The following is a 25,295-nucleotide window of genomic DNA, read 5'->3' as shown; positions in this document are numbered from 1 at the left end:
CTCCTTTCACAGTTGTCCACTTCCCTGACAGATACATTAACCCTGTGACAGGACTGTGTTGAGTGGCTGCAAAGGACATACATGAAACCTGTGACAGGACTGTGCTGAGTGGGTACAAAGGATAAGTCTTACATGAGTCCCCTAAAGGGCCTGATATGCACAGAGGTTTCTGTGGAGCCATCAGAGAGGTGGAATGAATTTCCAGGAAGGTGGCACTCTGGCCTGGGAAAGACCACCTAACGAGAATGGGAGAGCAGATATTGAGGATGTGGAAGAGAGATAAAGAGTTTAATCGACCTCAGCCCTGATTATGAAAATATAACCAGTGAACCTGTACTTGACAAGGGATTTAGAATCTTTAGTGGCTAGGAAGACTTCCTAGAGATAGTCCATAAACCAGTTGGCATACGAGTGTGCCACTCTAGTGCATACAGCCGAGCCACAGATTTGTATTTGTTTGTATACCTTCCCCTCAGACAGAATTCGACAGTTGTCTTGGCCTCAATCCATACCTGTCACCTATCTCACACCCTCCTCCATCCCTGTTACCTCGTTCTGCACTCAAACCCTCTCCTCACTGTAGTCTATCCCTTCCTCTGTTCCGCGTCCCACTCCCAATCCATTTCCTCACTTCACCATGTGCTACATTCAGCTGCCATTGCCTGCTCTAGGGTGAACTCAATGGTGCCACTTTCCTATCATAATCCACTGATGCTTCCATCTCCCAGCTGATAAGACACCTCCACTGCCACTCTTCCCTCTCCTTCCCCACCTCGAGTCCTTTCCCCTCTCACTAGCTCCACCTGACATGACCCCTCACCTGAGATACAGAACCTGTACAATGTTCAGATTCAGATTCTTTATTGCTGTTAACCACATACATTAGAATAGGCTTTTCCAGTGATATCAAATTACCTCTTGCAATCAAAGCATTGGAATTAATATTCATATTACATGTATAAATCAAGTATCTTATATACAACTATAATCTTAAATATTAGTATCAACATTGTCCATATTGTAAAACACTTTTATACTGTAACACTGATTCTTTGTTAGCCAGTTATATAATTTAAATTTGAATTTTTCAAAATGGCAAGGATCGAGCAGTGATAGGAAACTTGTCAAAATTAGAAGGGCATTCACTTGTGGGAGTTTCCTGTTATTGCTAGCCTGTCCCTTAGGATGTCAATGCTTGCCTTATTTCTAATGTCATGTTTGTGAATTGTTTCTGTGATAACACATTCTTTAATGTTGTTCTTGACAAAGAGTGCAGACTCATAGATATACAGATTCACCACTGTTAGTATGCCAAGCCTGGTAAAATGAGGGTAGCAACACTCTTTAAGACCAGCCTTGCATATTACAAAGACATTTTTTTTAACTTTTAAAAGTTACAGATATGACCAGAATGTCCCCATATGAGTAGGCCACATGATACATGTTGATGATGATGTTTGGTTTGTGGGGCACTCAACTGCATGGTTATCAGCACCTGTACAAATTCCCAACCTGTGCTCAGTACAATCTTACCACTTTCATGAATGATGATGAAATGATGAGGACAACACAAACACCTAGTCATCTCGAGGCAGGTGAAAATCCTTGAACCTGCCGAGAATCTAATCCATGACCCCATGCTCGGGAAGCAAGAACGCGACTGCAAGACCATGAGATTATCCTGATACATATGAAAGAAAGAGTGTGAAATACGTCATAAGTAGATTACTATTTGCTTACCATATCTCTCAGTTTCCATGAGGTAGGACACTCGTGAAATCTTTTTACAGATTTGATTGATATGTTCTTCCTCTCAAATTTGTCAACAATGTGTATTTCTAAGAGTTTGAGACATTTATTACCTACATTTTTAGACAGTCCTAACATAAGCTTTTGGATGTTGTCTGGATTACAAACAAGATTATTGGTTGCAAACCAATTCAATGCAAAGTCGAGAATTTCCTGGATAATCTTATCAAGAGTTGGGATGTTGTGATGCAAAATAAGTTGCATCATCAGCATAGCAGATAACTGACTGTGATACACAATGGGGCAGGTCATCGACAGCCCAAATGAAAAAGAAGGGGTGAAGGACAGAGCCCTGTGGAACACCGGTACCAATTTCTACTAAGGGGGAGCGTGTACTTCTAATTGAAGCAAATTACCTTCTGGTTTTTAGGTAGGAAGAAATTGCTACTAATGTAGATTTTTGTAGACCATAATACTTTAATTTTGTTAGCAATGTGTTAAAAGGAATGCAGTCAAACACTTTCATTAGATCACATAACACAAGTGATGACATGGTGGTTGGTCGGTACCATTGGGCCTTCATGGCCTGTTTGGGAGCAGTTTAGTTTTTTAATACAAGTGATACAGTCTTCTTATTCTTGAAAGCTGTTAAAGTCTGATCAACAAGTTCCAGAACAGCTGCAGTAGTATTTTTACCTGGCCAAAATCTGTATTGACTGTCGCTAAGGAGGTCATGCTTTTCAAAACAATTGCTTAATTGAATGTACATGAGTGAATCAAATATTTTTGAGAATATTGGCCCAATAGAAACTGGTTGGTAGTTCAGGGGGAGACATTTATCACTGTTTCTGAATATGAGGATAACTTTTGAGATTTTGAGTGAATTCAGAAACCTCCATACTCTATAAACATTTATTAAAAATAAAACTCATTGAATTTCTTATCAAGTGAACTGTTTAACAACATAAATTAGACATCCAGTAGCAGTCCATGCTTTTGGAATTAGATAATTTGGAAACAGTTTTAAGAATGTCATCAGTTGTGAATTTATCCCAACGAAACAAAGACCTTTCAGACAACTGGAGATCATGCAGATCCCTTGCAGATGTGTCTATGGCCTTAATTTTGGCTCAAAATTCCCTGAATGTTAGTCGTTCAGTTCTACTGAATCGAGCAGAGTTTGACATACCGGACTGGAAGATTATTTTATCTGAAAACTTGCCATGCTGCCTTCCAATTATTTGGAGCACTTTCTATGCACAATTCATGTGCTGCTATTTTTAGCTAGTATGAACCTAGCTTTGTAATACTTTTTATTGTGCCTCAGTTATTCTCACTTTCATATATTCAATACCATATGAGCATGTTTTCTCTAATATCTGCCAGTTCTTTTGTATACAAGGTAATGTTTTTATTTTTACTTTTATTTGAGGAGCTATTTTTTATTATTGGGGAATATGAACACCATAGGCTTCTACATTTTTTAAAAAATGTCATCAAAATCATTTTCAGCTCCAGTTTTCCTTGTTTGACACTCACATACAGAGTCCCAATTTGCATTCTTTAATTTATCAATAAATAACCTAATGTGCTCCTCTCTCTGACCTCTTAACCATGCCACTCTAAATTCACATAGTTGGCCAGGATAATGTTGCCACATATGTATGTACATATATATGATTTTTCTGTATTAGTTCTAAAAAATTTTGTCATCCAAGAATTAAGCAATATTTTCAGTCAAATCATGTGCCAATCAACCACACAACAACTCAACTAAATGATGAATCATTACCATCACTCTTTCCATTATTTGCTTTCAACCCAGGATTATCCATCATCACATTAACATATTATATGATTTACGAGGTGCATTCAAGGTCTAAGGCCTCCGATTTTTTTTTATCCGGACTGGAAAGATATACAAACATGCGCATTGTTTTAAAATGAGGCCGCGTTCATTGTCAATACGTCCCAGAGATGGCAGCACCATATGGTAGATGGAATTTTACCGCCAGCGGCGAGAATGAGACTGTTGTAAATACTTAAAATGGCGACGTTTTCCTTACTTGAACAGCGTGTAATCATTCGTTTTCTGAATTTGCGTGGTGTGAAACCAATTGAAATTCATTGACAGTTGAAGGAGACGTGCTGAGGGAGTTATGGATGTGTCGAAAGTGCGTTCGTGGTGCGACAGTTTAATGAAGGCAGAACATTGTGTGACAACAAACCAAAACGACCTCGGGCTCGCGCAAGCCGGTCTGACAACATGATCGAGAAAGTGGAGAGAATTGTTTTGGGGAATCGCCGAATGACTGTTGAACAGATTGCCTCCAGAGTTGGCATTTCTGTGGGTTCTGTGCACACAGTCCTGCATGACGACCTGAAAATGCGAAAAGTGTCATCCAGGTGGGTGCCACGAATGCTGACGGACGACCACATGGCTGCCCGTGTGGCATGTTGCCAAGCAATGTTGACGCGTAACGACAGCATGAATGGGACTTTCTTTTCGTTGGTTGTGACAATGGATGAGACATGGATGCCATTTTTCAATCCAGAAACAAAGCGTCAGTCAGCTCAATGGAAGCACACAGATTCACCGCCACCAAAAAAATTTCGGGTAACCGCCAGTACTGAAAAAATGATGGTGTCCATGATCTGGGACAGCGAGGGCATAATCCTTACCCATTGCGTTCCAAAAGGCACTACAGTAACAGGTGCATCCTACGAAAATGTTTTGAAGAACAAATTCCTTCCTGCACTGCAACAAAAACGTCCGAGAAGGGATGCACATGTGCTGTTTCACCAAGACAACGCACCCACACATCGAGCTAACGTTACGCAACAGTTTCTTCATGATAACAACTTTGAAGTGATTCCTCATGCTCCCTACTCACCTGACCTGGCTCCTAGTGACTTTTGGCTTTTTCCAACAATGAAAGCCACTCTCCGTGGCCGCACATTCACCAGCCGTGCTGCTATTGCCTCAGCGATTTTCCAGTGGCCAAAACAGACTCCTAAAGAAGCCTTTGCCGCTGCCATGGAATCATGGCGTCAGCGTTGTGAAAAATGTGTACGTCTGCAGGGCGATTACGTCAAGAAGTAACGCCAGTTTCATAGATTTCAGGTGAGTAGTTAATTAGAAAAAAAATCGGAGGCCTTAGAACTTGAATGCACCTCGTATAATTGTTCAGCTCATGTCATTCTAAAACCTCAAACTTCCTGTACAGAAACCCAACAGAAAATAAGGAACCTACAAACAATGTTAAATGATAAAACAACATGCAAACTAGCTTTAGCCTATAACCCAAAGCAAACTCCAATCCATGCATTACCAATCTTCCACCTAAGACAAATTCCACTGTAGTAACACCTAAGCCAAACTGGTTACACACTCACCATGGACTCCACAGAGGATAATATTACAAACTGGTTCACTCTGGCCAATTGCCAGCTAATATGGCGAACTCTTGCATTGTCCTGTCAGAGGACACACATGACAATAAGTGCCATCTGGGTAGTGGCACCCTAGGGATTGACAGTAATGTTGGGTGCCAACTGTTCAGTTTCGATAGTGGTGTCTCATGGTATCACTGCAGTTGGCATACTAGCAAACAAGACTTTTTAAAAAAACATATAGACTGTCCTTGCATTCCAAGATAAAAATGACTTTTTTATTTAAAAGCAAACATTTCCATGATGTGCTGGAAAAGTATATTTGGAGAAAACCACGAAAGTGTTTCCTCTTAAATACTGTTGGCATGTTCTGTCAATCACCAGCAAAGAGTTCATTCCTGGACGATTGCATAAGCCAGCCGCGATTGGGAGGTCAAGAAAGTCAAGCGATAACAGAAATATACAAACACACTGTTGCCTCCTTGAGCCCCGGTTCTCGATGTACTATTTGGAATTAAAAATTACAGATCATTTTGAATAGATATGCATTTATTTATGAAAGTACAAAGTACAGTCACCAGCAAATTTTACATATTCACATACTCCTTTACCTTTAACCCAAATAAACACAGACTCATTTACAGATATTTTTCTCTTACTATGAGTATACAACGACAGTGCAGATGGAGACATATAAGCTGATTTACCAAAGTCTTTATTTGCAAGTTCGGCCACATGGTAGGTACGATAGGCTATAATGTCTGTATCTACAAAACTTTCAAGTCCAGGAACATTAGGAACACCTGTACCTGTTTTATATATCCCCTGGCTGGACCACATACAGTACTCAGTCCTGTCTCCACATACCCAATACCATAGTTACTTTACCACGCAAACATTGGGGTTACACTCGTCTGGTATGAGACATTCCTGGGAGGGGGCCAACGTTCCACTGGGGGCTGAACCGCACAATAACCTTGGGTTCGGTGTGGGGCGATGGTGCAGTGAGTAGACTGCTGTAGCCTGTTGTGGGGTTGTGTACCACTGAGGGCTATAGCGGGAAGGAAGCCTCTCCATCATTTCTAGGTCCCCAGTTCAATACAATACAATGCAATACTACTTGTATTCAAAATATGCTTTTATGGCATTGATAAGGTTTTGTAGTACTTGGGCGATTATTGCACAGATTTATAACCATGTGATAGGTTCCTTTTTAATACCTTCTCTTGTTTGCAGGCATAACATGCAGATTATTTTACTGTCTTCTACAGCAGTTGAGGATGCCTGAGTTTTTTTCATGTTTTCCTTACTAATTTCTTGATAAACAGTAATGTTTCAAAGATGTACATGTACAGAGTAAATGTCGAATATTTAATTTTTTAAACAAAGACCTGCATTAATCTCCAACCATCTTCACAGTAATGATTTTGATAGCTCTGTTTTGTATTATGGAAGTACTCTGTGCTGCAGGAGAATTACCCAAGAAAATGATTCCATATATTAAGTGCGAACAAAAACATACATAATATTCAATTACAATTCCTGTGGATTTGTGCAGTTTCTCGGGATCCTTAATGCCTAACAACCCTCTCTCATCTTCGAATCAACATATGCCACATGCATGTCTTACTTCATATTACTCTGTTTCCACAGTACCAAGAATTATGTCTCTTCACTATTAATTATGGACTAATTATTAATCATGACACTTGGATAACAGACATTTATATTTTTTGCGGTGTAAAAATTTGGTGCTACTGTTTTATTGTTATTCATAATTATGTATCCAGAATGAAATTTTCACTCAACAGTGGAGTGTGCATAGTTATGAAACTTCCTGGCAGAGCAAAACTGTGTGACAGACCGTGACTCAAACTTGGGACCTTTGCCTTTTCTAGGCAAATGCTCCACTAACTGAATTATGAAAACATGACTCAGGACACGTCCTCACAGCTTACTTCCACGTTTACCTCCTGTCCTACCTTCCTAACTTCACAGAAACTCTCCTACAAAACTTGCACGACTAGCTCAGTTGGTAACACACTTGCCCATGAAAGCCAAAGGTCCCAATTTTGAGTCTCAGCCTGGCACCAAGTTTTAATCTGCCAGGAAATTTTGTATCAGCATACACTAATGAAAATTTTATTCTGGAAACATCCCCCAGGCTGTCGCTAAGCTATGTCTCTGCAATATCCAACTATGGAAAATCCAAAATGGAATGTAACAATATTATGAGAAGGAAAGTTGCCACCCACCCTATAGTGGAGATGCTGAGTTGCAGATAGGCACAATAAAAAGATTTTCACACCTAAAGCTTTTAGCAAATGGCCTTTGTCACCAATATAGTGGAAATGCTGAGTTGCAGACAGGCACAAGAAAAAGATTTTCACACTTAAACAATAGACACACACACACACACACACACACACACACACACACACACACACATGGGTTGGGTGGCGGACAGGGGAGAGGTGGGGAGTGGGGGGAAGTAGCGGAAAAGGAGAGAAATAGAGAGAAATAAATAAATAAAAATATATATAAATAAATAAAATAAAGTAAAATAAAATAAAAAATAAAGACTGGGCGTGGTGGTGGAATGACAACTGTGTTGCTGGAATGAGAGCAGGGAAGGGGCTGGATAGGTGAGGACAGAGACTATTGAAGGTTGAGGCCAGGTGTGTTGCAGGCACATAGGATGTATTGCAGGGAAAGTTCCCACCTGTGCAATTCAGAAAAGCTGGTGTTGGTGGGAAGGATCCATATGGCACAGGCTGTGAAGCAGTCATTGAAATGAAGGATATCATGTTTGGTAGTGTGTTCAGCAACAGGGTGATCCACTTGTTTCTTGATCACAGTTTGTTGGTGGCCAGTCATGTGAACAGACAGCTTGTTGATTGTCATGCCTACAAAGAATGCAACACAGTCATTGCAGCTTAGCTTGTACATCCTCCCACCACCTCCTACTCCAGTTTGGTCACTAACATCACCTATCCCATCAAAGGCAGGGCTACCTGTGAAACCAGTCATGTGGTCTACAAGCTAAGCTACAACCACTGTGATGCATTCAACAAGCTGTCTGTCCACATGAAAGGCCACCGACAAACTGCGGCCAAGAAACAAGTGGACCACTTTGTTGCTGAAAATGCTGCCAAACATGATACCCTTCATTTCAATAACTGCTTCACAACCTGTGCCATATGGATCCTTTCCACCAAAACCAGCTTTCCTGAATTGTGCAGGTGGAAACTTTCCCTGCAATATATCCTATGTGCCTGCAACACACCTGGCCTCAACCTTCGTTAGTCGCTGTCCTCATCCATCCAGCCCCTTCCCTGCTTCCATTGCAGCACTACACAGCTGCCATTCCATCATCACACCCGGTCTCTATTTTTTATTTTATTTATTTACATATTTTTTTATTTCTCTCCTTTTCCGCTACATCTCCCTGCCCCCCCCCCCCCCCCTCCCCGCCCCCCGCCACCTCTCCCGCCCGCCACCCAACCTGCAGCACTTCACTGTCCACTGTCCACTGTCCCCACTGTGCTAACCCTCCCCCTCCCCACACCAGGCTCCTCCTCCTCCCCCCCCCCCCTCCAGTTGCCACTCCCATCATGTGCTGGTGCTGCTGCTTGCAGTGTGGTTTCAGCTGCCTGAGACAGCAGTAATGTGTGTGAGTTGCGTTTGCACGAGTGTGTGTGTGTGGGGGGGGGGGGGGGGGGGGGGGTGTCTATTGTTGAAAAAGGCCATTGGCCAAAAACTTTATGTGAGAAAATCTTTTTTTGTGCCTGTCTGTGACTCAGCATCTCCACTTTATGGTGAGTGGCAACTTTCCTCTCCATAATATTGTTACATTCTCTGCAATATCCTTTCTTCTAGTAGTGCTAGTCCTGCAAGTTTTGCAGGAGAGCTTCTATGAAGCTTGGAAGGCAGGATATGAGGTATTGGCAGAAGTAAAGATGTGAGGTGGGTCATGAAGCATGCTTGGGTAGCTCAGTTTGCAGAGCAATTGCCTGCAAAAGGCAAACGTCCCAAGTTCGAGTCTCACTCCTGAACACAGTTTTGGTTTGCCAGGAAGTTTCATAATCATCTAGTTTAAGTGGGTCTAGACATTGTCTTGGTTTTTGGAAGTGTTTATTTGTTCTTGAAGATATTATTATTTTGTTGGTTTGGTTATAAATGTTGTGTTATCAGTTAATAATAGCATTATAAGTGCCTCTATATTCAAAATCAGTGCATTAACATACTGCCCACGAAGACAAAGGGACAGTGAGCATCATGAAGTTGGTCATTTTGTATAATGTAACTTGCTTTACAGTTATTAACATTGCCCATAAGTGATGTTATTAATCTTGTGCCACAGTACTGTGAACTTTGTATTAAATGTCATTCAACATTACACATGGTGGGTTACACTACATTAGTATGTATAAAGGGTGAAGCAAAATTCATGCACTCAGTCGTTGCAGTGCGGCTCCTCACATGGCAGTGATAAAAAAATGTCTGCCACAAAATTTCATCTAGCGAGTACATCTGGCAGAAAAAGGATGTTAGAGTAGCAATCTGGCAACATTGTAACCACACATATGGTAACTATCTCTGTCAGCACATATTACTCATGCTGTACAGTTGATGTAGTTGGTAAGAGTTTTGGGTTAGACTGCAGGAGGTCAAAGGTTCGATCCTTGGTTGGGGCGCATTTTTTTTTATTTGTTAATTCCATTCTGACATTTCATACTGTAATATACACCATTTATAGGTCGCATATATACTAAATTTACAACATTTTGTAATGGTGAACATAACAAATACATGGTTAGACAAATAAGAGTTGGGGTTGGGTTGATTTGGGGGGAGGAGACCAAACGGCAAGGTCATCAGTCTCATCAGGATGGGGAAGGAAGTCGGATATGCTCTTTCAAAGGAATCATCTCGGCATTTGTCCAAAGCAATTTAGGGAAATCATGGAAAACCTAACTCGGGATGGCCAGACGTGGGATTGAACCGTTGTCCTCCCGAATGCAAGTCTAATGTGCTAACCGCTGCAACATCTCACTCAGTGACAAATAAGAAATATACAGTTGAAACAAATGACCTGTCATAGGACAGAATAACTACAAAAATAATATGAATTTCAAGATGCTAAAGATGACAGCACAGTACAATAACACATATACTTGTCATTTATACTACATGTAATATGAGGGCTCAGATGTCACACATTAGCAACCAGTGACAATAATAATGTCCATATTAATGACCATGTGACCTTCACAACAGAATATGTTGTCCTCAGAACAACAGAGGCTCAAATCGACCTCCCTCCATGTCCAAATGTTATGCAACCTGCTAGATCATACAGCTTTGGACCCTTTGCAACAAAGCTACTTTCACAGTAACCAGAGCAGCATGAACACTTGCTACCAAGTCTTCCACATTTGTCAGCAGAGTAGAGTACACATACTCCTTCAAGTGACCCCACAGGAAGAAATCCAGGGGATTTAGGTCAGGTGAACATGGTGGTCGTACAACTGGACCTCCACATCAGAGCCATTTCCCTGGAAATGTTCTGTCCAAATACTGTCACACATTAACTCCAGATTGTGGAGGTGCACCATCATGTTGGAACCATATCCTCTACTGAACATGTAGTGGAACATCTTCCAGTGCATCAGGCAGATATTTTGAGAGGAATGCATGATAGCTTTGTGCTGTCAACCAGTCAGACAACATGAAGGGGCCCATCACATGTTGCCCAATATTCCAGACCAGACATTGATATCAAAGCAAACTTGATATCCACCGACGCAGGTGACATGCAGGTTAGCCTCACACCAATGGTGGGCATTGTGCATATTGAAGACACCCTCAAGAGTGAATGCTGCTTCATCCAATCATATTACGGTACTCCTGAAGTCATCATTGGGTTCCTGTTGTTGTTGGAACAATTCACAGGATTGCAATCTGCTGATGGTGATCTGCGGGATGCAGGTGTTGCATGAAAGCATAATGATAGGGGTGCAGCCCATGCTCGTGCAGCACATTACTGACCGTGCATTGCGAGACATGCAGCTGCCTTGCTATGCTACATGTACTTCACTGAGGTTCTCAGTGTATGACCTCCAGAATAGCTTCCTCAGTAGCTGGAGTCCAGTGAGTCCATGGATGACCTCTGTCCTGTAATGGTGGAAGGAGAGAAACTGATTCCCAAAGGTGCAGCTCTAGATGACGAAACACATTTTTATCTGGGTGGTGTTGATGAGAATATCTAGCAGCATATTCATGAGCAGCAACACCAGCCCAGTAATGAGATGCACCAAGGACCAGAAGCATATCCACATATTCATTATTTGTGTATGCCATATGTCTGCCACACTGGTTTAGAGGTTTACAATGAGAAAATTCGATGTTTGTACACATGGTACATTGTAGCCTGTCACAGGCGCATTATTCCGCTCAAACTAGTCCCTCTCCGATGGACAGCATGTCCAGTATAAACACACCATCAGTCCTGCGCACAGCTCCACCTAACGCGCATTACCCTTCTGACACATATTGTTCTGCATGATTCAACCTGACACTGCTAATTGTGAAATGTTCAGTTTCAAATTACACCACTTCCTTAAAGGTAACAGACGTGAATAAATTGAGATACATACTAAACAGCATGAGGTTACCAGACTCAATGTTGAAAGGCATAATTAGTGGGACCATGGTGATAACACATACAAATAGTAACAGAGATTGGACATTATTGGCAAAGCACTTTGCTTGTGCTACTGGCAATGTAAAGCCCTACTGAAATGTAATAGATCTGAATGAGGCAAGAATCTATGGGACCATTGGAGGAGGGTACAAAGAAAACAGGTTTCAATCTAGTAGATGACAAGGAAAGGGCTTCTTTCAAGCTGAACAATCTTCCACTTCTATGATTGTAATATGTAACTGCAAATGTTTTCTAGACGATGCACTGCAATCGCTGTTGAGGATTAAGATGCCAGATACCATACCACCTGGACTACATTTACCAAATAAAAAACATATGCCTCAAACCAGGATCGAACCATTGACCTACTGCATGCTAATCCAAAAATATATCCACTGCACCAACTGCACAGCATGAGTAACATGTGCTGGCAGAGGTAGTTACCATACATGTGGTTACAGTGTTGCCAGATTGTCACTCTCTAACGTCCTTTTTCTGCTGGATGCACTCGCCAGACGAAATTTTGTGACAGACATTTTCTTATCACTGGCATGTAAGGAGTCACACTGCGAAGCCCGAGTGCACGAATTTCACTTCATCCTGTATAGCTGTATATAGTAGCATAATGTGCATATATGGCACGTATGCACAGTAATCATATTTCAATAAGTGCTGTGAAGTGTGACTCATTCCACATCAGAGCTAACAAGCACAGACTATTTAGATGGTATGTACATGATACCTGTAAAGGGAAACTTGATACAATGGTTAAGATTTTGTTTCAGTCATTAACTTTATTTAAATAACTTTTACATAGAGCACTTTTACTTTAACAGACTATCACATTGGACAAGTGGCCTCTCACACGGGACACCACCATCTACGCAGTAGCATTGTTTTCTCTGGTAGCTTCCATCTGGGATGATAAAATCACGTGGATAGAGTCAGCAATAATGGTTCTCCTTATTGTCACATACATCCTCATCATGGTTTATAACAAGAAACTGAAATATTTTTTTGAAAACACGTGCAGACCTAGAAGATGTCAAAAACATGGTGAGTGCACAGTTATGAATTACATGGGTTTAGACTTTTTATTTAAAAAATCTGTTGATATAAGAACTACAGTTGATTTCTTTCTATCCTTCCTTCTTCTTATTTATTTATTTTTCTTTTCCTTATTTTTCACAGATAAAAATAAATCACTGTTTTATTCCACATGCATGGATTCTCTTTGTTGAAATGTTAGTCATCTATACATTTGCTCTCAACTATTAGAAAAACCAAATTTCAACCACCGAGAGCTGCTGATGAATAATTCTCTATTCGCAACCAATGCCAGTATTCAGAGCACATCTGGTGCCTTAAAGTCCTATTATAATAGCTTATATGGCAATAGTTCCATGTAAGATGTTTTGTTCAAGGGCTGTTCAGTAAAGAAGGGTCATAATAATTTTTTGATAACATTCTTTCAATCACACAAATAATTTTCATGGTCCTTCTCAACATAGTCACCTTTGGATGTGATGCATTTGACCCAGCATATCAGCCAGTCTGCAAAGACATGCTGGAAACTATTTTTTTAAAGGTTCCTCAGAGCTTCCTCTGCAGGTTTCACAACTAGTCTGATGATAGAAACTGCCTCACATGAGGGTGTTTCTTCAAGTTAGGGAATAGAAAAAAGTCACACAGGGCTAAATGCAGACTATAAGGAGATTGAGTGATGCACTTCAGATTGAATTTTGTAAGATATTCAGTAATAACATTTGCAATATGTAGCCATGCATTATTGTGGGGCATGATCTGGCCTTTTCCTCAGGTACCTGATATGGACTTGCAAAGTTTTCAGGCTGTTCCTGCAGTATTGTGCAGTTTTTGATGTGTGTGCAGGTAGAACATGCTAACAAATGATTCCATGAACATCAAAAAATGAGATGACCATAATTTTCCCAATAGAAGCAAAAACTTTTTCTTTATGGGGTTGGTGATGAAGGAGATTTCCACATGTTGCTGTTTTCCTCACAGGATCAAAGATTCATCAGCAGCGATTACTTTTGAAAGAAACTCCATATCTTTCTCTAACATCAACTTCAGCTGCATGCAGACCTACACATAAATGTCTTTTTGTTTGCAAATCAACAGTCTTGGAACTCACGGCACACAAACACATTTCAGAAGATATTTGTAAGGTTGCTCATCAGTCCTCTTTCACAATGACAACAGTAATGTTGATGCTTTCTTCTGTAATAGCAGTAACTGGAGCATCAGGGACACCTTCTTTGAAACTGATTGTCTCCCCTCTTTAAACAATTTTGAGGCTGTGCTGTAGGGGAGAACAGACTCTCCACTGGCTCCTGAAATACTGCATAGGCCTCAGCTGAAGATCTGTAGAGACAAAAGCAGAATTTCTAAGCCACATACTGTTCACTGCATGTTACCTTCACTGTTGCAGTAAGTGATATGGAACATGTTTCACGTTCCTCGCCTCTCACAGGTGGAACCAGGTGTGCCAACAATAAAACTGATATGGAGTGTTTGTTGCTCATTAAGCTAACAGAATATCATAATATTAAATTATAGTGTAAGCAATTATGACCATGAAAAAATTATTATTATTCTTTATCAAATAACCCTTGAATAATTTATTAGTAGCTATTAGTGGCTAAAATATGAAAGGATGATTATTTCAGGTACTCATATAAGTTGACACTAAAGTTAAAATTAGTAATTGTTTGTCTACCTCAGGTTTCCAAACAGTGTACAGTGGAAAATAATATCATTATCTCAAAAAAGCTTAAACTTTCCAAAAATAAATACAGTTAGCTGTTTATGTCAGTATGTTTGCCACATGCTTTTCCAGATTTGATATGATGTACTTTTCATTCCGATTGAATTCTCTGGGATGTGGAACATGTCATAAAACAAGAATATACAATAAAAATTTGCAAAATAAGAGTGGTTGTGCTAATTACCTTCCACAGGTCCCAAATGAAATCGAAATTATGGATGTGGAATAAAACTTGTCACCAAATATTATATGTTCAATACCCTTAGGTGCATATGGTAATTCTTAGGCTATCCTAACAGCACAACATCAGATAATAAATAAATAAATAATACTTTACAGCACTTATTTACAATAATCCATTTGTACCAAAGACGGATTGTACACAGTACTGACATTAGATGATATTATTAATAACATAAGCGCCTCAATTGGGTCTGCTAAGAAATTCCCAAATAACTATCAAGAAGTGATCCCCAGAATTTAACACTGTCAGCTTCTTCTAACTGCTTCTCATTATATTTTAAGCATATACTGGCAGGAAATCTTTTACAAGTTCTGAATTGCATATACTATTTTTTTTTTTCAAACTTTAGTGACAGATAATTGGGTAGGAACCATTTATTAATGACCATGAAAATTTCATTAGTTGACCTTCCTAAGAGTATACTTGATTTACTATAACAAAACAAACTTGGCAGCTGGTAAAGTTACTGATGAGAGGTCTCTGATATATGCAAGAAAAAGTAAGGGCCGTGAGACAGAACCTTTGGGGACACCACCAGTAGGTTGGAATCATTAGGAGTGTTTCATTCATATAGAAGCTATAAAATTCATACCAACATAATAATGACATCTGCACTGCACTTGTGCTATGCAGTGGTACTGCAATGCCTGTTTTGAAGCTAGTATGTGCTTACTGTTTGATGTGACGTTACCACATATGACATATGACATATGACTAAAAATTCATTGTAATACTAAATGAAATATTGCAGCATTTAAGAGAATGTTAGGGACCTGGTATCTGCCTCTGTAGCTCAGTGCTCAGCATGTCTAGCTGCCATGCAGAGGACTCAAGTTCCACTCCCGGTACTGCCAGGGATGTTTCCTTGGTGGGAGGACTCAAATGGGTGCACTCAGCTTCGTGATGTCAACTGAGGAACTATTTAAATGAGACGTAGTGGCTGTGAGGTCTAGAAAGCCACCAAAGGCCAGGAGAGAGTTGTGCTGGCCCCATGTCCCTCCATATTGCATGCAAATGAAAACCTCTGGCAGAGCATGACAAGGTGGTCAGTTGGTTGTAATTCAAACAATAAACTAATGTCTTTTACAAGAAATAAAAATTGGATGATGCTGCAAAGTAAGTCATCTTTTCGTGACAAAGGAAGTAAGACAACATTCTTTGTAGTTGTTTGAGGACTAAAGAATCTGGAAGATAAAATTAAATGACATTTGTATTTAAGCACCATTAGGTTTAGTATTATCATGACAGCAATAACTTTCTTCACTCAGCTGTCATTTAATGTCTTAATATGTCTCTATAATCTGACAAGCATAACTTTATGAACACATGGGTGGCAGTAAACAAGCTGCTTGGAATGCCCCAGATTACTCTCAGAGGAGTATTTTCACCCTCACAGATCCAAAACAGAAAATGGTAATGTAGCATTAGTACTCTGCAAAAGCACCCGTGACAAGGACCCATATCAGTCTCACTTACTTTATGTGATAATGCTAACATTGTATTAGGAACAGGAAGCTAACAAATCGTAAATGAATAGCGGCAAAATCCTAAATTCAGTTGGAATATATAGAGTGCAGATAGGTTAGATCCTAATGGTGACAACATTCATTTAGCAGTAAAGAATTTATATTGTATAGTGAGATTTAGTAGTATCCAAATGTGGATGAAAGTAAATATCAAAAGTGGTTCAAACTTTGATATCAGACCTCTTAGCAGACCACATGCCTCAAAAGCTATAGTGGCAAACTGCTTCAGAGAAACCTTGGAGAAAATCAAAGGTTTGTTTCCTGATCTTGCTATTGTAATAGAGGAAGACTTGACTTTACCAGCTATAGAATGGGAGAGTCACATAGTTAAATTGGTGCCATAGATAGGGATTGATGTGAGACTGCCCAGAATAATGTTTCTGAAAAATACTTAGTGCAGTTAGAGAATCAACTTGTGAGGACAACACCAAAGGTCTCCTACATTCAAACAATTAACACAGAGCAGGAAGTCATTAACCATTAGGTCTTATTCTATGACTAAGGAACTTGTAACAAATGTTAATAAAGGCATGAAAATATTTTAGCTTAACAAGAGTGACACTAAACAAATTTCAATTATCTTAGCAGTCAGCATCAAATATATAGCTCCAGAGATGAATAAATCAAAATCAAAATCAAAATTTTATTATCACATTACATGCCTCATACAATCAAAGACTATGACATAGGTGACCTGTAAGTTTTAAGACTAACATACAGACTAATAAACTATTCTAAGGAGACAATGTATATGTATTACTTTATGTGGTTGTCATTTTTTATAAATCTGTTGTTATAATATATGTGGTGTTACTTTTTAGAGATATGCTATATGACATCTTCCCCCCATGAACCACAGACCTGGCTGTTGGTGGGGAGGCTTGCATGCCTCAGCGATACAGATAGCTGTACCCCAGGTGCAACCACAACAGAGGGATATCTGTTGAGAAGCCAGATAAACATGTGGTTCCTGAAGAGGGAAAGCAGCCTTTTCAGTTATTGCAGGGGCAAAAGTCTGGATGATTGACTACTCTGATCTTGTAACATTAACCAAAATGGCCTTGCTGAGCTGGTACTGCGATCGGCTGAAAGAAAGAGGAAACTACAGCCATAATTTTTCTCAAGAGCATGCAGCTTTACTGTATGGTTAAAAGATGATGACATCCTCTTGGGTAAAATATTCTGGAGGTAAAATAGTCCCCCATTCAGATTTCCGGGCGGGGTCTACTCACGAGGATGTTGTTATCAGGAGAAACAAAACTGGCGTTCTACGGATCGGAGCATGAATTGTGTTTTATTCATCTCATGATGTACATCCCCCCCATGAACCATGGACCTTGCCGTTGGTGGGGAGGCTTGCGTGCCTCAGCGATACTGATGGCCGTACCGTAGGTACAACCACAACGGAGGGGTATCTGTTGAGAGGCCAGACAAACGTGTGGTTCCTGAAGAGGGGCAGCAGCCTTTTCAGTAGTTGCAAGGGCAACAGTCTGGACGATTGACTGATCTGGCCTTGTAACAATAACCAAAACGGCATTGTTGTGCTGGTACTGCGAACGGCTGAAAGCAAGGGGAAACTATGGCTGTAATTTTTCCCGGGGGCATGCAGCTTTACTGTATGATTAAATGATGATGGCGTCCTCTTGGGTAAAATATTCTGGAGGTAAAACAGTCCCCCATTCGGATCTCCGGGTGGGGACTACTCAAGAGGATGTCTTTATCAGGAGAAAGAAAACTGGCGTTCTACGGATCGGAGCGTGGAATGTCAGATCCCTTAATCGGGCAGGTAGGTTAGAAAATTTAAAAAGGGAAATGGATAGGTTAAAGTTAGATATAGTGGGAATTAGTGAAGTTCGGTGGCAGGAGGAACAAGACTTCTGGTCAGGTGACTACAGGGTTATAAAAACAAAGTCAAATAGGGGTAATGCAGGAGAAGGTGTAATAATGAATAGGAAAATAGGAATGCTGGTAAGCTACTACAAACAGCATAGTGAACGCATTATTGTGGCCAAGATAGACACGAAGCCCATGCCTACTACAGTAGTACAAGTTTATATGCCAACTAGCTCTGCAGATGACGAAGAAATTGAAGAAATGTATGATGATATAAAAGAAATTATTCAGATAGTGAAGGGAGATGAAAATTTAATAGTCATGGGTGACTGGAATTCGAGTGTAGGAAAAGGGAGAGAAGGAAACGTAGTAGGTGAATATGGATTGGGGCTAAGAAATGAAAGAGGAAGCCGCCTGGTAGAATTTTGCACAGAGCACAACTTAATTATAGCTAACACTTGGTTTAAGAATCATGATAGAAGGTTGTATACATGGAAGAACCCTGGAGATACTAAAAGGTATCAGATAGATTATATAATGGTAAGACAGAGATTTAGAAACCAGGTTTTAAATTGTAAGACATTTCCAGGGGCAGATGTGGACTCTGACCACAATCTATTGGTTATGACCTGTAGATTAAAACTGAAGAAACTGCAAAAAGGTGGGAATTTAAGGAGATGGGACCTGGATAAACTGAAAGAACCAGAGGTTGTACAGAGTTTTAGGGAGAGCATAAGGGAACAATTGACAGGAATGGGGGAAAGAAATACAGTAGAAGAAGAATGGGTAGCTTTGAGGGATGAAGTAGTGAAGGCAGCAGAGGATCAAGTAGGTAAAAAGACCAGGGCTCTTAGAAATCCTTGGATAACAGAAGAAATATTGAATTTAATTGATGAAAGGAGAAAATATAAAAATGCAGTTAATGAAGCAGGCAAAAAGGAATACAAACGTCTCAAAAATGAGATCGACAGGAAGTGCAAAATGGCTAAGCAGGGATGGCTAGAGGACAAATGTAAGGATGTAGAGGCTTATCTCACTAGGGGTAAGATAGATACTGCCTACAGGAAAATTAAAGAGACCTTTGGAGATAAGAGAACCACTTGTATGAACATCAAGAGCTCAGATGGAAACCCAGTTCTAAGCAAAGAAGGGAAAGCAGAAAGGTGGAAGGAGTATATTGAGGGTCTATACAAGGGCAATGTACTTGAGAACAATATTATGGAAATGGAAGAGGATGTAGATGAAGATGAAATGGGAGATATGATACTGCGTGAAGAGTTTGACAGAGCACTGAAAGACCTGAGTCGAAACAAGGCCCCCGGAGTAGACAGCATTCCATTGGAACTACTGACGGCCTTGGGAGAGCCAGTCCTGACAAAACTCTACCATCTGGTGAGCAAGATGTATGAAACAGGCGAAATACCCTCAGACTTCAAGAAGAATATAATAATTCCAATCCCAAAGAAAGCAGGTGTTGACAGATGTGAAAATTACTGAACAATCAGTTTAATAAGCCACAGCTGCAAAATACTAACATGAATTCTTTACAGTCGAATGGAAAAACTAGTAGAAGCCGACCTCGGGGAAGATCAGTTTGGATTCCGTAGAAATATTGGAACACGTGAGGCAATACTGACCTTACGACTTATCTTAGAAGAAAGATTAAGAAAAGGCAAACCTACGTTTCTAGCATTTGTAGACTTAGAGAAAGCTTTTGACAATGTTGACTGGAATACTCTCTTCCACATTCTAAAGGTGGCAAGGGTAAAATACAGGGAGCGAAAGGCTATTTACAATTTGTACAGAAACCAGATGGCAGTTATAAGAGTCGAGGGGCATGAAAGGGAAGCAGTGGTTGGGAAAGGAGTGAGACAGGGTTGTAGCCTATCCCCGATGTTATTCAATCTGTATACTGAGCAAGCAGTAAAGGAAACAAAAGAAAAATTCGGAGTAGGTATTAAAATTCATGGAGAAGAAGTAAAAACTTTGAAGTTCGCCGATGACATTGTAATTCTGTCAGAGACAGCAAAGGACTTGGAAGAGCAGTTGAACGGAATGGATGGTGTCTTGATGGAAGGATATAAGATGAACATCAACAAAAGTAAAACAAGGATAATGGAATGTAGTCGAATTAAGTCGGGTGATGCTGAGGGAATTAGATTAGGAAATGAGACACTTAAAGTAGTAAAGGAGTTTTGCTATTTGGGGAGCAAAATAACTGATGATGGTCAAAGTAGAGAGGATATAAAATGTAGACTGGCAATGGCAAGGAAAGCGTTTCTGAAGAAGAGAAATTTGTTAACATCGAGTATAGATTTAAGTGTCAGGAAGTCATTTCTGAAAGTATTTGTATGGAGTGTAGCCATGTATGGAAGTGAAACATGGATGGTAAATAGTTTGGACAAGAAGAGAATAGAAGCTTTCGAAATGTGGTGCTACAGAAGAATGCTGAAGATTAGATGGGTAGATCACATAACTAATGGGGAAGTATTGAATAGGATTGGGGAGAAGAGAAGTTTGTGGCACAACTTGACCAGAAGAAGGGATCGGTTGGTAGGACATGTTCTGAGGCATCAAGGGATCACCAATTTAATATTGGAGGGCAGTGTGGAGGGTAAAAATCGTAGGGGGAGACCAAGAGATGAATACACTAAGCAGATTCAGAAGGATGTAGGTTGCAGTAGGTACTGGGAGATGAAGAAGCTTGCACAGGATAGAGTAGCATGGAGAGCTGCATCAAACCAGTCTCAGGACTGAAGACCACAACAACAACAACATGATGTACATTTACAATCCATTTGGTTTGCATACAGGAGACATGTCAAAAATTTATAATACAGTTACAATGATTTTTACATTAATAAATAATAGCACTACAATAAATAATAACACTATAAGGACATTTCTTGGAATGTGTAACACATTGTATCCATCTCAAATTTCCAGTTTGTCCTGCATGAATTCATCCACTGAGTAAAAACACATCAGTGTCGGTACCTCATATAGCTTTCTTTTAAGTGAACCTAAATTCATCTGCGTCAACTTGTTCCCTTTTAATTTATTACAAATTTTCATTCCCATGTACTGAGGTCCCTGGGCATACAATCTGAGGCGGTGGGTGGGGAGCATAAAATTTTCTTTGTTTCTAGTATCATATGAATGGACAAAATGGTTTCCCTCAAATAATTCATGTCTGGTGTACAATATAATAATCTCATATATGTATAAGGATGGCAGAGCCAATATTTTAAGTTTTCTAAATAATGGTAGACTTGGTTCTTTGTGATTTGCAGTGCACATATTTCAAATGATTTTTTTCTGTATTTTTAGTATCTGCACTATGTTTGTCGAGATACCCCAAAAAACAATACCACACCCAATATCGGATTCAAATTAGCTTGTATATGCAACTTCTCATGTGTCCATGTCAACTGCAGCTGATAATATTTGTAATGCAAATGCAAAGCTGCTCAGTTTGTTTGTCAGGTATTCATGTGTGCCTGCCAGTTCAAATTTTTATTTACATTTAAACCTAAGAATTTGACTGAGTGAACTTCTTCTATATCTTGGTTATTGTGTACAATGTGGAATGTCAGGTCCCTTAATCGGGCAGGTAGGTTAGAAAATTTAAAAAGGGATATGAATAGGATAAGTTAGATATAGTGGAAATTAGGAACAAGACTTTTGATCAGGTGAATACAGGGTTATAAACATAAAATCAAATAGGAGTAATGCTGATGTAGGTTTCATAATGAATAAAAAAATAGGAATGCGGGTAAGCTACTATGAACAGCATAGTGAACACATTATTGTAACCGAGATAGACATGAAGCCTATGCCTACCACAGTAGTACAAGTTTCTATGCCAACTAGCTCCACAGATGATGAAGGGATTGAAGAAATGTATGATGAGATAAAAGAAATCATTCAAATAGTGAGGGGAGATGAAAATTTTGAAGTCATGAGGGACTGGAATTCGATAGCAGGAAAAGAAAGCTAAGGAAAAGTAGTAGGTGGATGTGGAATGGGGGTAACAAATGAAATAGGAAGCCACCTGGACAAACTGAAAGAACCAGATGTTGTAGAGAGTTTCAGAAAGTGTTAGGGAACAATTGACAACAAAGGGGGAAAGAAATACAGTAGAAGAAGAATGGGTAGCTTTGAGAGATGGAAAGTGCAGGCAGGAGAGGATCAAGTAGGTAAAAAGATGAAGGTTAGTAGAAATGCTTGGCTAACATAAGAGATACTGAATTTAATTGATGAAAGGAGAAAATATAAAAATGCAGTAAATGAAGCAGGCAAAAATGAATACAAATTTCTCAAAAATGACATCAACAGGAAGTGCAAAATGGCTAAGCAGGGATGGCTAGAGGACAAATGTAAGGATGTAGAGGCATATATCACTAGGGGTAAGATAGATACTGCCTACAGGAAAATTAAAGGGACTTTTGGACAAAAGAGAACCATTTGTATGAATATCAAGAACTCAGATGGGAAACCAGCTCTAAGCAAAGAAGGGAAAGCAGGAAGGTGGAAGGAGTACATAGAGTGTCTATACGAGGGTGATGTACTGGAGGGCAATATTATGGAAACGGAAGAGAACGTAGATGGAGATGAAATGGGAGATATGATACTGTGTGATGAGTTTGACAGAGCACTGAAAGACCTGCATCGATGCAAGGCCCTGGGAGTAGACAACATTCCATTAGAACTACTGATAGCCTTGGGAAAGCCAACCCTGACGAAACTCTACCATCTGGTGATCAAGATGTATGAGACAGGTGAAATACCCTAGGACTTCAAGAAGAATATAATAATTCCAATCCCAAAGAAAGCAGGTGTTGACATGTGTGAAAATTACTGAACTACTAGTTTAATAAGTCATGGCTGCAAAATACTAACACAAATTCTTCACAGATGAATGAAAAAACTGGTAGAAGCCAACCTTGCGGTAGATCAGTTTGGATTCCGTAGAAATGTTGGAACCTGTGAGGCAATAGTGACCCTAAGACTTATCTTAGAAGATAGATTAAGGAAAGGCAATCCTACATTCCTAGCATTCGTAGACTTAGAGAAAGCTTTTGCAAGTGTGACTGGAATATTCTCTGTCAAGTTCTGAAGGGGTCAAATACAGGGAACAAAAGACTATTTCCAATTTGTACAGAAACCAGATGGGAGTTATAAGAGTCAAGGGGGATGAGAGGGATGCAGTGGTTGGGAAGGGAGTGAGATAGGATTGTAGCCTATCCCCAATGTTATTCAATCTGTATGTTGAGCAAGCAATAAAAGAACAAAAGAAAATTTTAGAGTAGGAATTAAAGTCCATGGAGAAGAAATTAAAACTTTGAGGTTTGATGATGACATTGTAATTCTGTCAGAGACAGCAAAGGACCTGGAAGAGCAATTGAATGGAATGGACAGTGTATTGAAAGGAGGATACAAGATGAACATCAACAAAAGCAAAATGAGGATAATGCTATGTAGTCAAATTAAATCAGGTGATGCAGAGGGAATTAGATTAGGAAATGAGACACTTACAGTAGTAGATGAGTGCTATTTGGGGAGCAAAATAACTGATGACAGTTGAAGTAGAGAGCATATAAAATTCAGACTGGCAATATCAAGGAAAGCGTTTCTGAAGAACAGAAATTTGTTAACATTGAGTATAGATTTAACTGTCAGGAAGTCTTTTTTGAAAGTATTTGTATTGATTGTAGCCACGTATGGAAGTGAAACATGGACAATAAATAGTTTAGACAAGAAGAGAATAGAGGCTTTCGAAATGTGGTGCTACAGAAGAATGCTGAAGGGTAGATGGATAAACCATGTAACTAATGAGGAGGTACTGAATAGATCTGGAGAGAAGAGGTATTTGTGGCACAACTTGACTAGAAGAAGGGATCAGTTGGTAGGACACATTCTGAGGCATCAAGGGATCACCAATTTAGTGTTGGAGGGCAGTGTGGAGGGTAAAAATCATAGAGGGAGATCAAGACATGAACACACTAAGCTGATTCAGAAAGATGTAGATTGCAGTAGATACTTCGAGATGAAGAAGCTTGCACAAAGTTGCATCAAACCAGTCTCTGGACTGAAGACCACAACAACAACTACTATATTACATGGTCATCATTCAATAAATCTTCTGCACTATAGAAGCATTTACTTTTAAAATATTTTTCCAGATGTCTTTCAGTATTTTTTAGATTTGGGCCACTTTTCCCCTTATAGATTTTATATACAAATTTCATGCTCATGCAGTGTGGAGAATTTTTGAGTCTGTGCTAAGGTAGCATGTAACTCACTCTACATCTAGTCTCATGATGAAGGAGTGAAAACAAATAAAATTCAAAGCCATTGTTCAATATGCCTTAGATCTGTATATACAGTGCAAGGTTGTGAGGTATGAGAAAGTTCTAATGCAGTTCAACAGTGACTTTAGAAAGTTACTACAAAATCAGAGAGAGTTTCATCATGATTTAAACTGAGTGAAAGCCTTACTGATAACTAAAATCCAAACCCAAAATGAGAAAACAGAGAGCAATGTAAGAAGTGCTCACTGACTTTTAAACTAATAAAATTTTGCACATTGGTCTGACCACAAATCCTAAGAAGTTTTGATCTTACACAAAATCAGTAACTGGACAGAAATCTTCTATTCAGTCACCCAGTGACTATATCGGCACCGCAGCAGAAAATGACAAAGATAATGTTGAAATACTGGATTCAGTTTTTAGCAGATACTGAAAAAGCAATTATGCAGTTAAAAAATGACTAAAACTGTTAGTGGTGTAAATGCACCTGGACTAGGTGAAGTACCTGTAATATTCCACACAGTTATACAAACAGTCCTTCTGCCCTTCTCACAGCAGTTTGTTGAGGTTGCTGGGGTAACATATGTTACCTTTCAACTGGAATAAGAACAGATCATTTCCATTTAAAAAAATGTTTGTCTGTGTGACACACATAATTATAAGCTCATAATGTTGACATCAATCTGCTGTAGAATATCTGAACATGTCATATGTTCACAAATTATGACCTTTTTGGAGAACA

General features: G+C 39.6%; 1 protein-coding gene across 1 annotated transcript in view; it reads left to right on the top strand.

The window, feature by feature from the left end:
- LOC126176336 (sodium/potassium/calcium exchanger 4-like) overlaps nt 1-25,295 on the top strand; it is a gene marked incomplete at its 5' end in the record, with an annotated part of 108,225 nt that overhangs the window by 21,068 nt on the left and 61,862 nt on the right. The window contains one exon of the mRNA XM_049923488.1: nt 12,685-12,904. Within this exon, the coding sequence (XP_049779445.1) occupies nt 12,685-12,904 (220 nt within the window). The remainder of the gene's footprint in view (nt 1-12,684; nt 12,905-25,295) is intronic.

This window comes from Schistocerca cancellata, chromosome 3 (genome assembly GCF_023864275.1).
Source record: "Schistocerca cancellata isolate TAMUIC-IGC-003103 chromosome 3, iqSchCanc2.1, whole genome shotgun sequence".
NCBI lineage: Eukaryota > Metazoa > Arthropoda > Insecta > Orthoptera > Acrididae > Schistocerca > Schistocerca cancellata.
The sequence above is the reverse complement of the archived record's forward strand: the minus strand, read 5'-3'. Positions and strand labels throughout refer to the sequence as shown.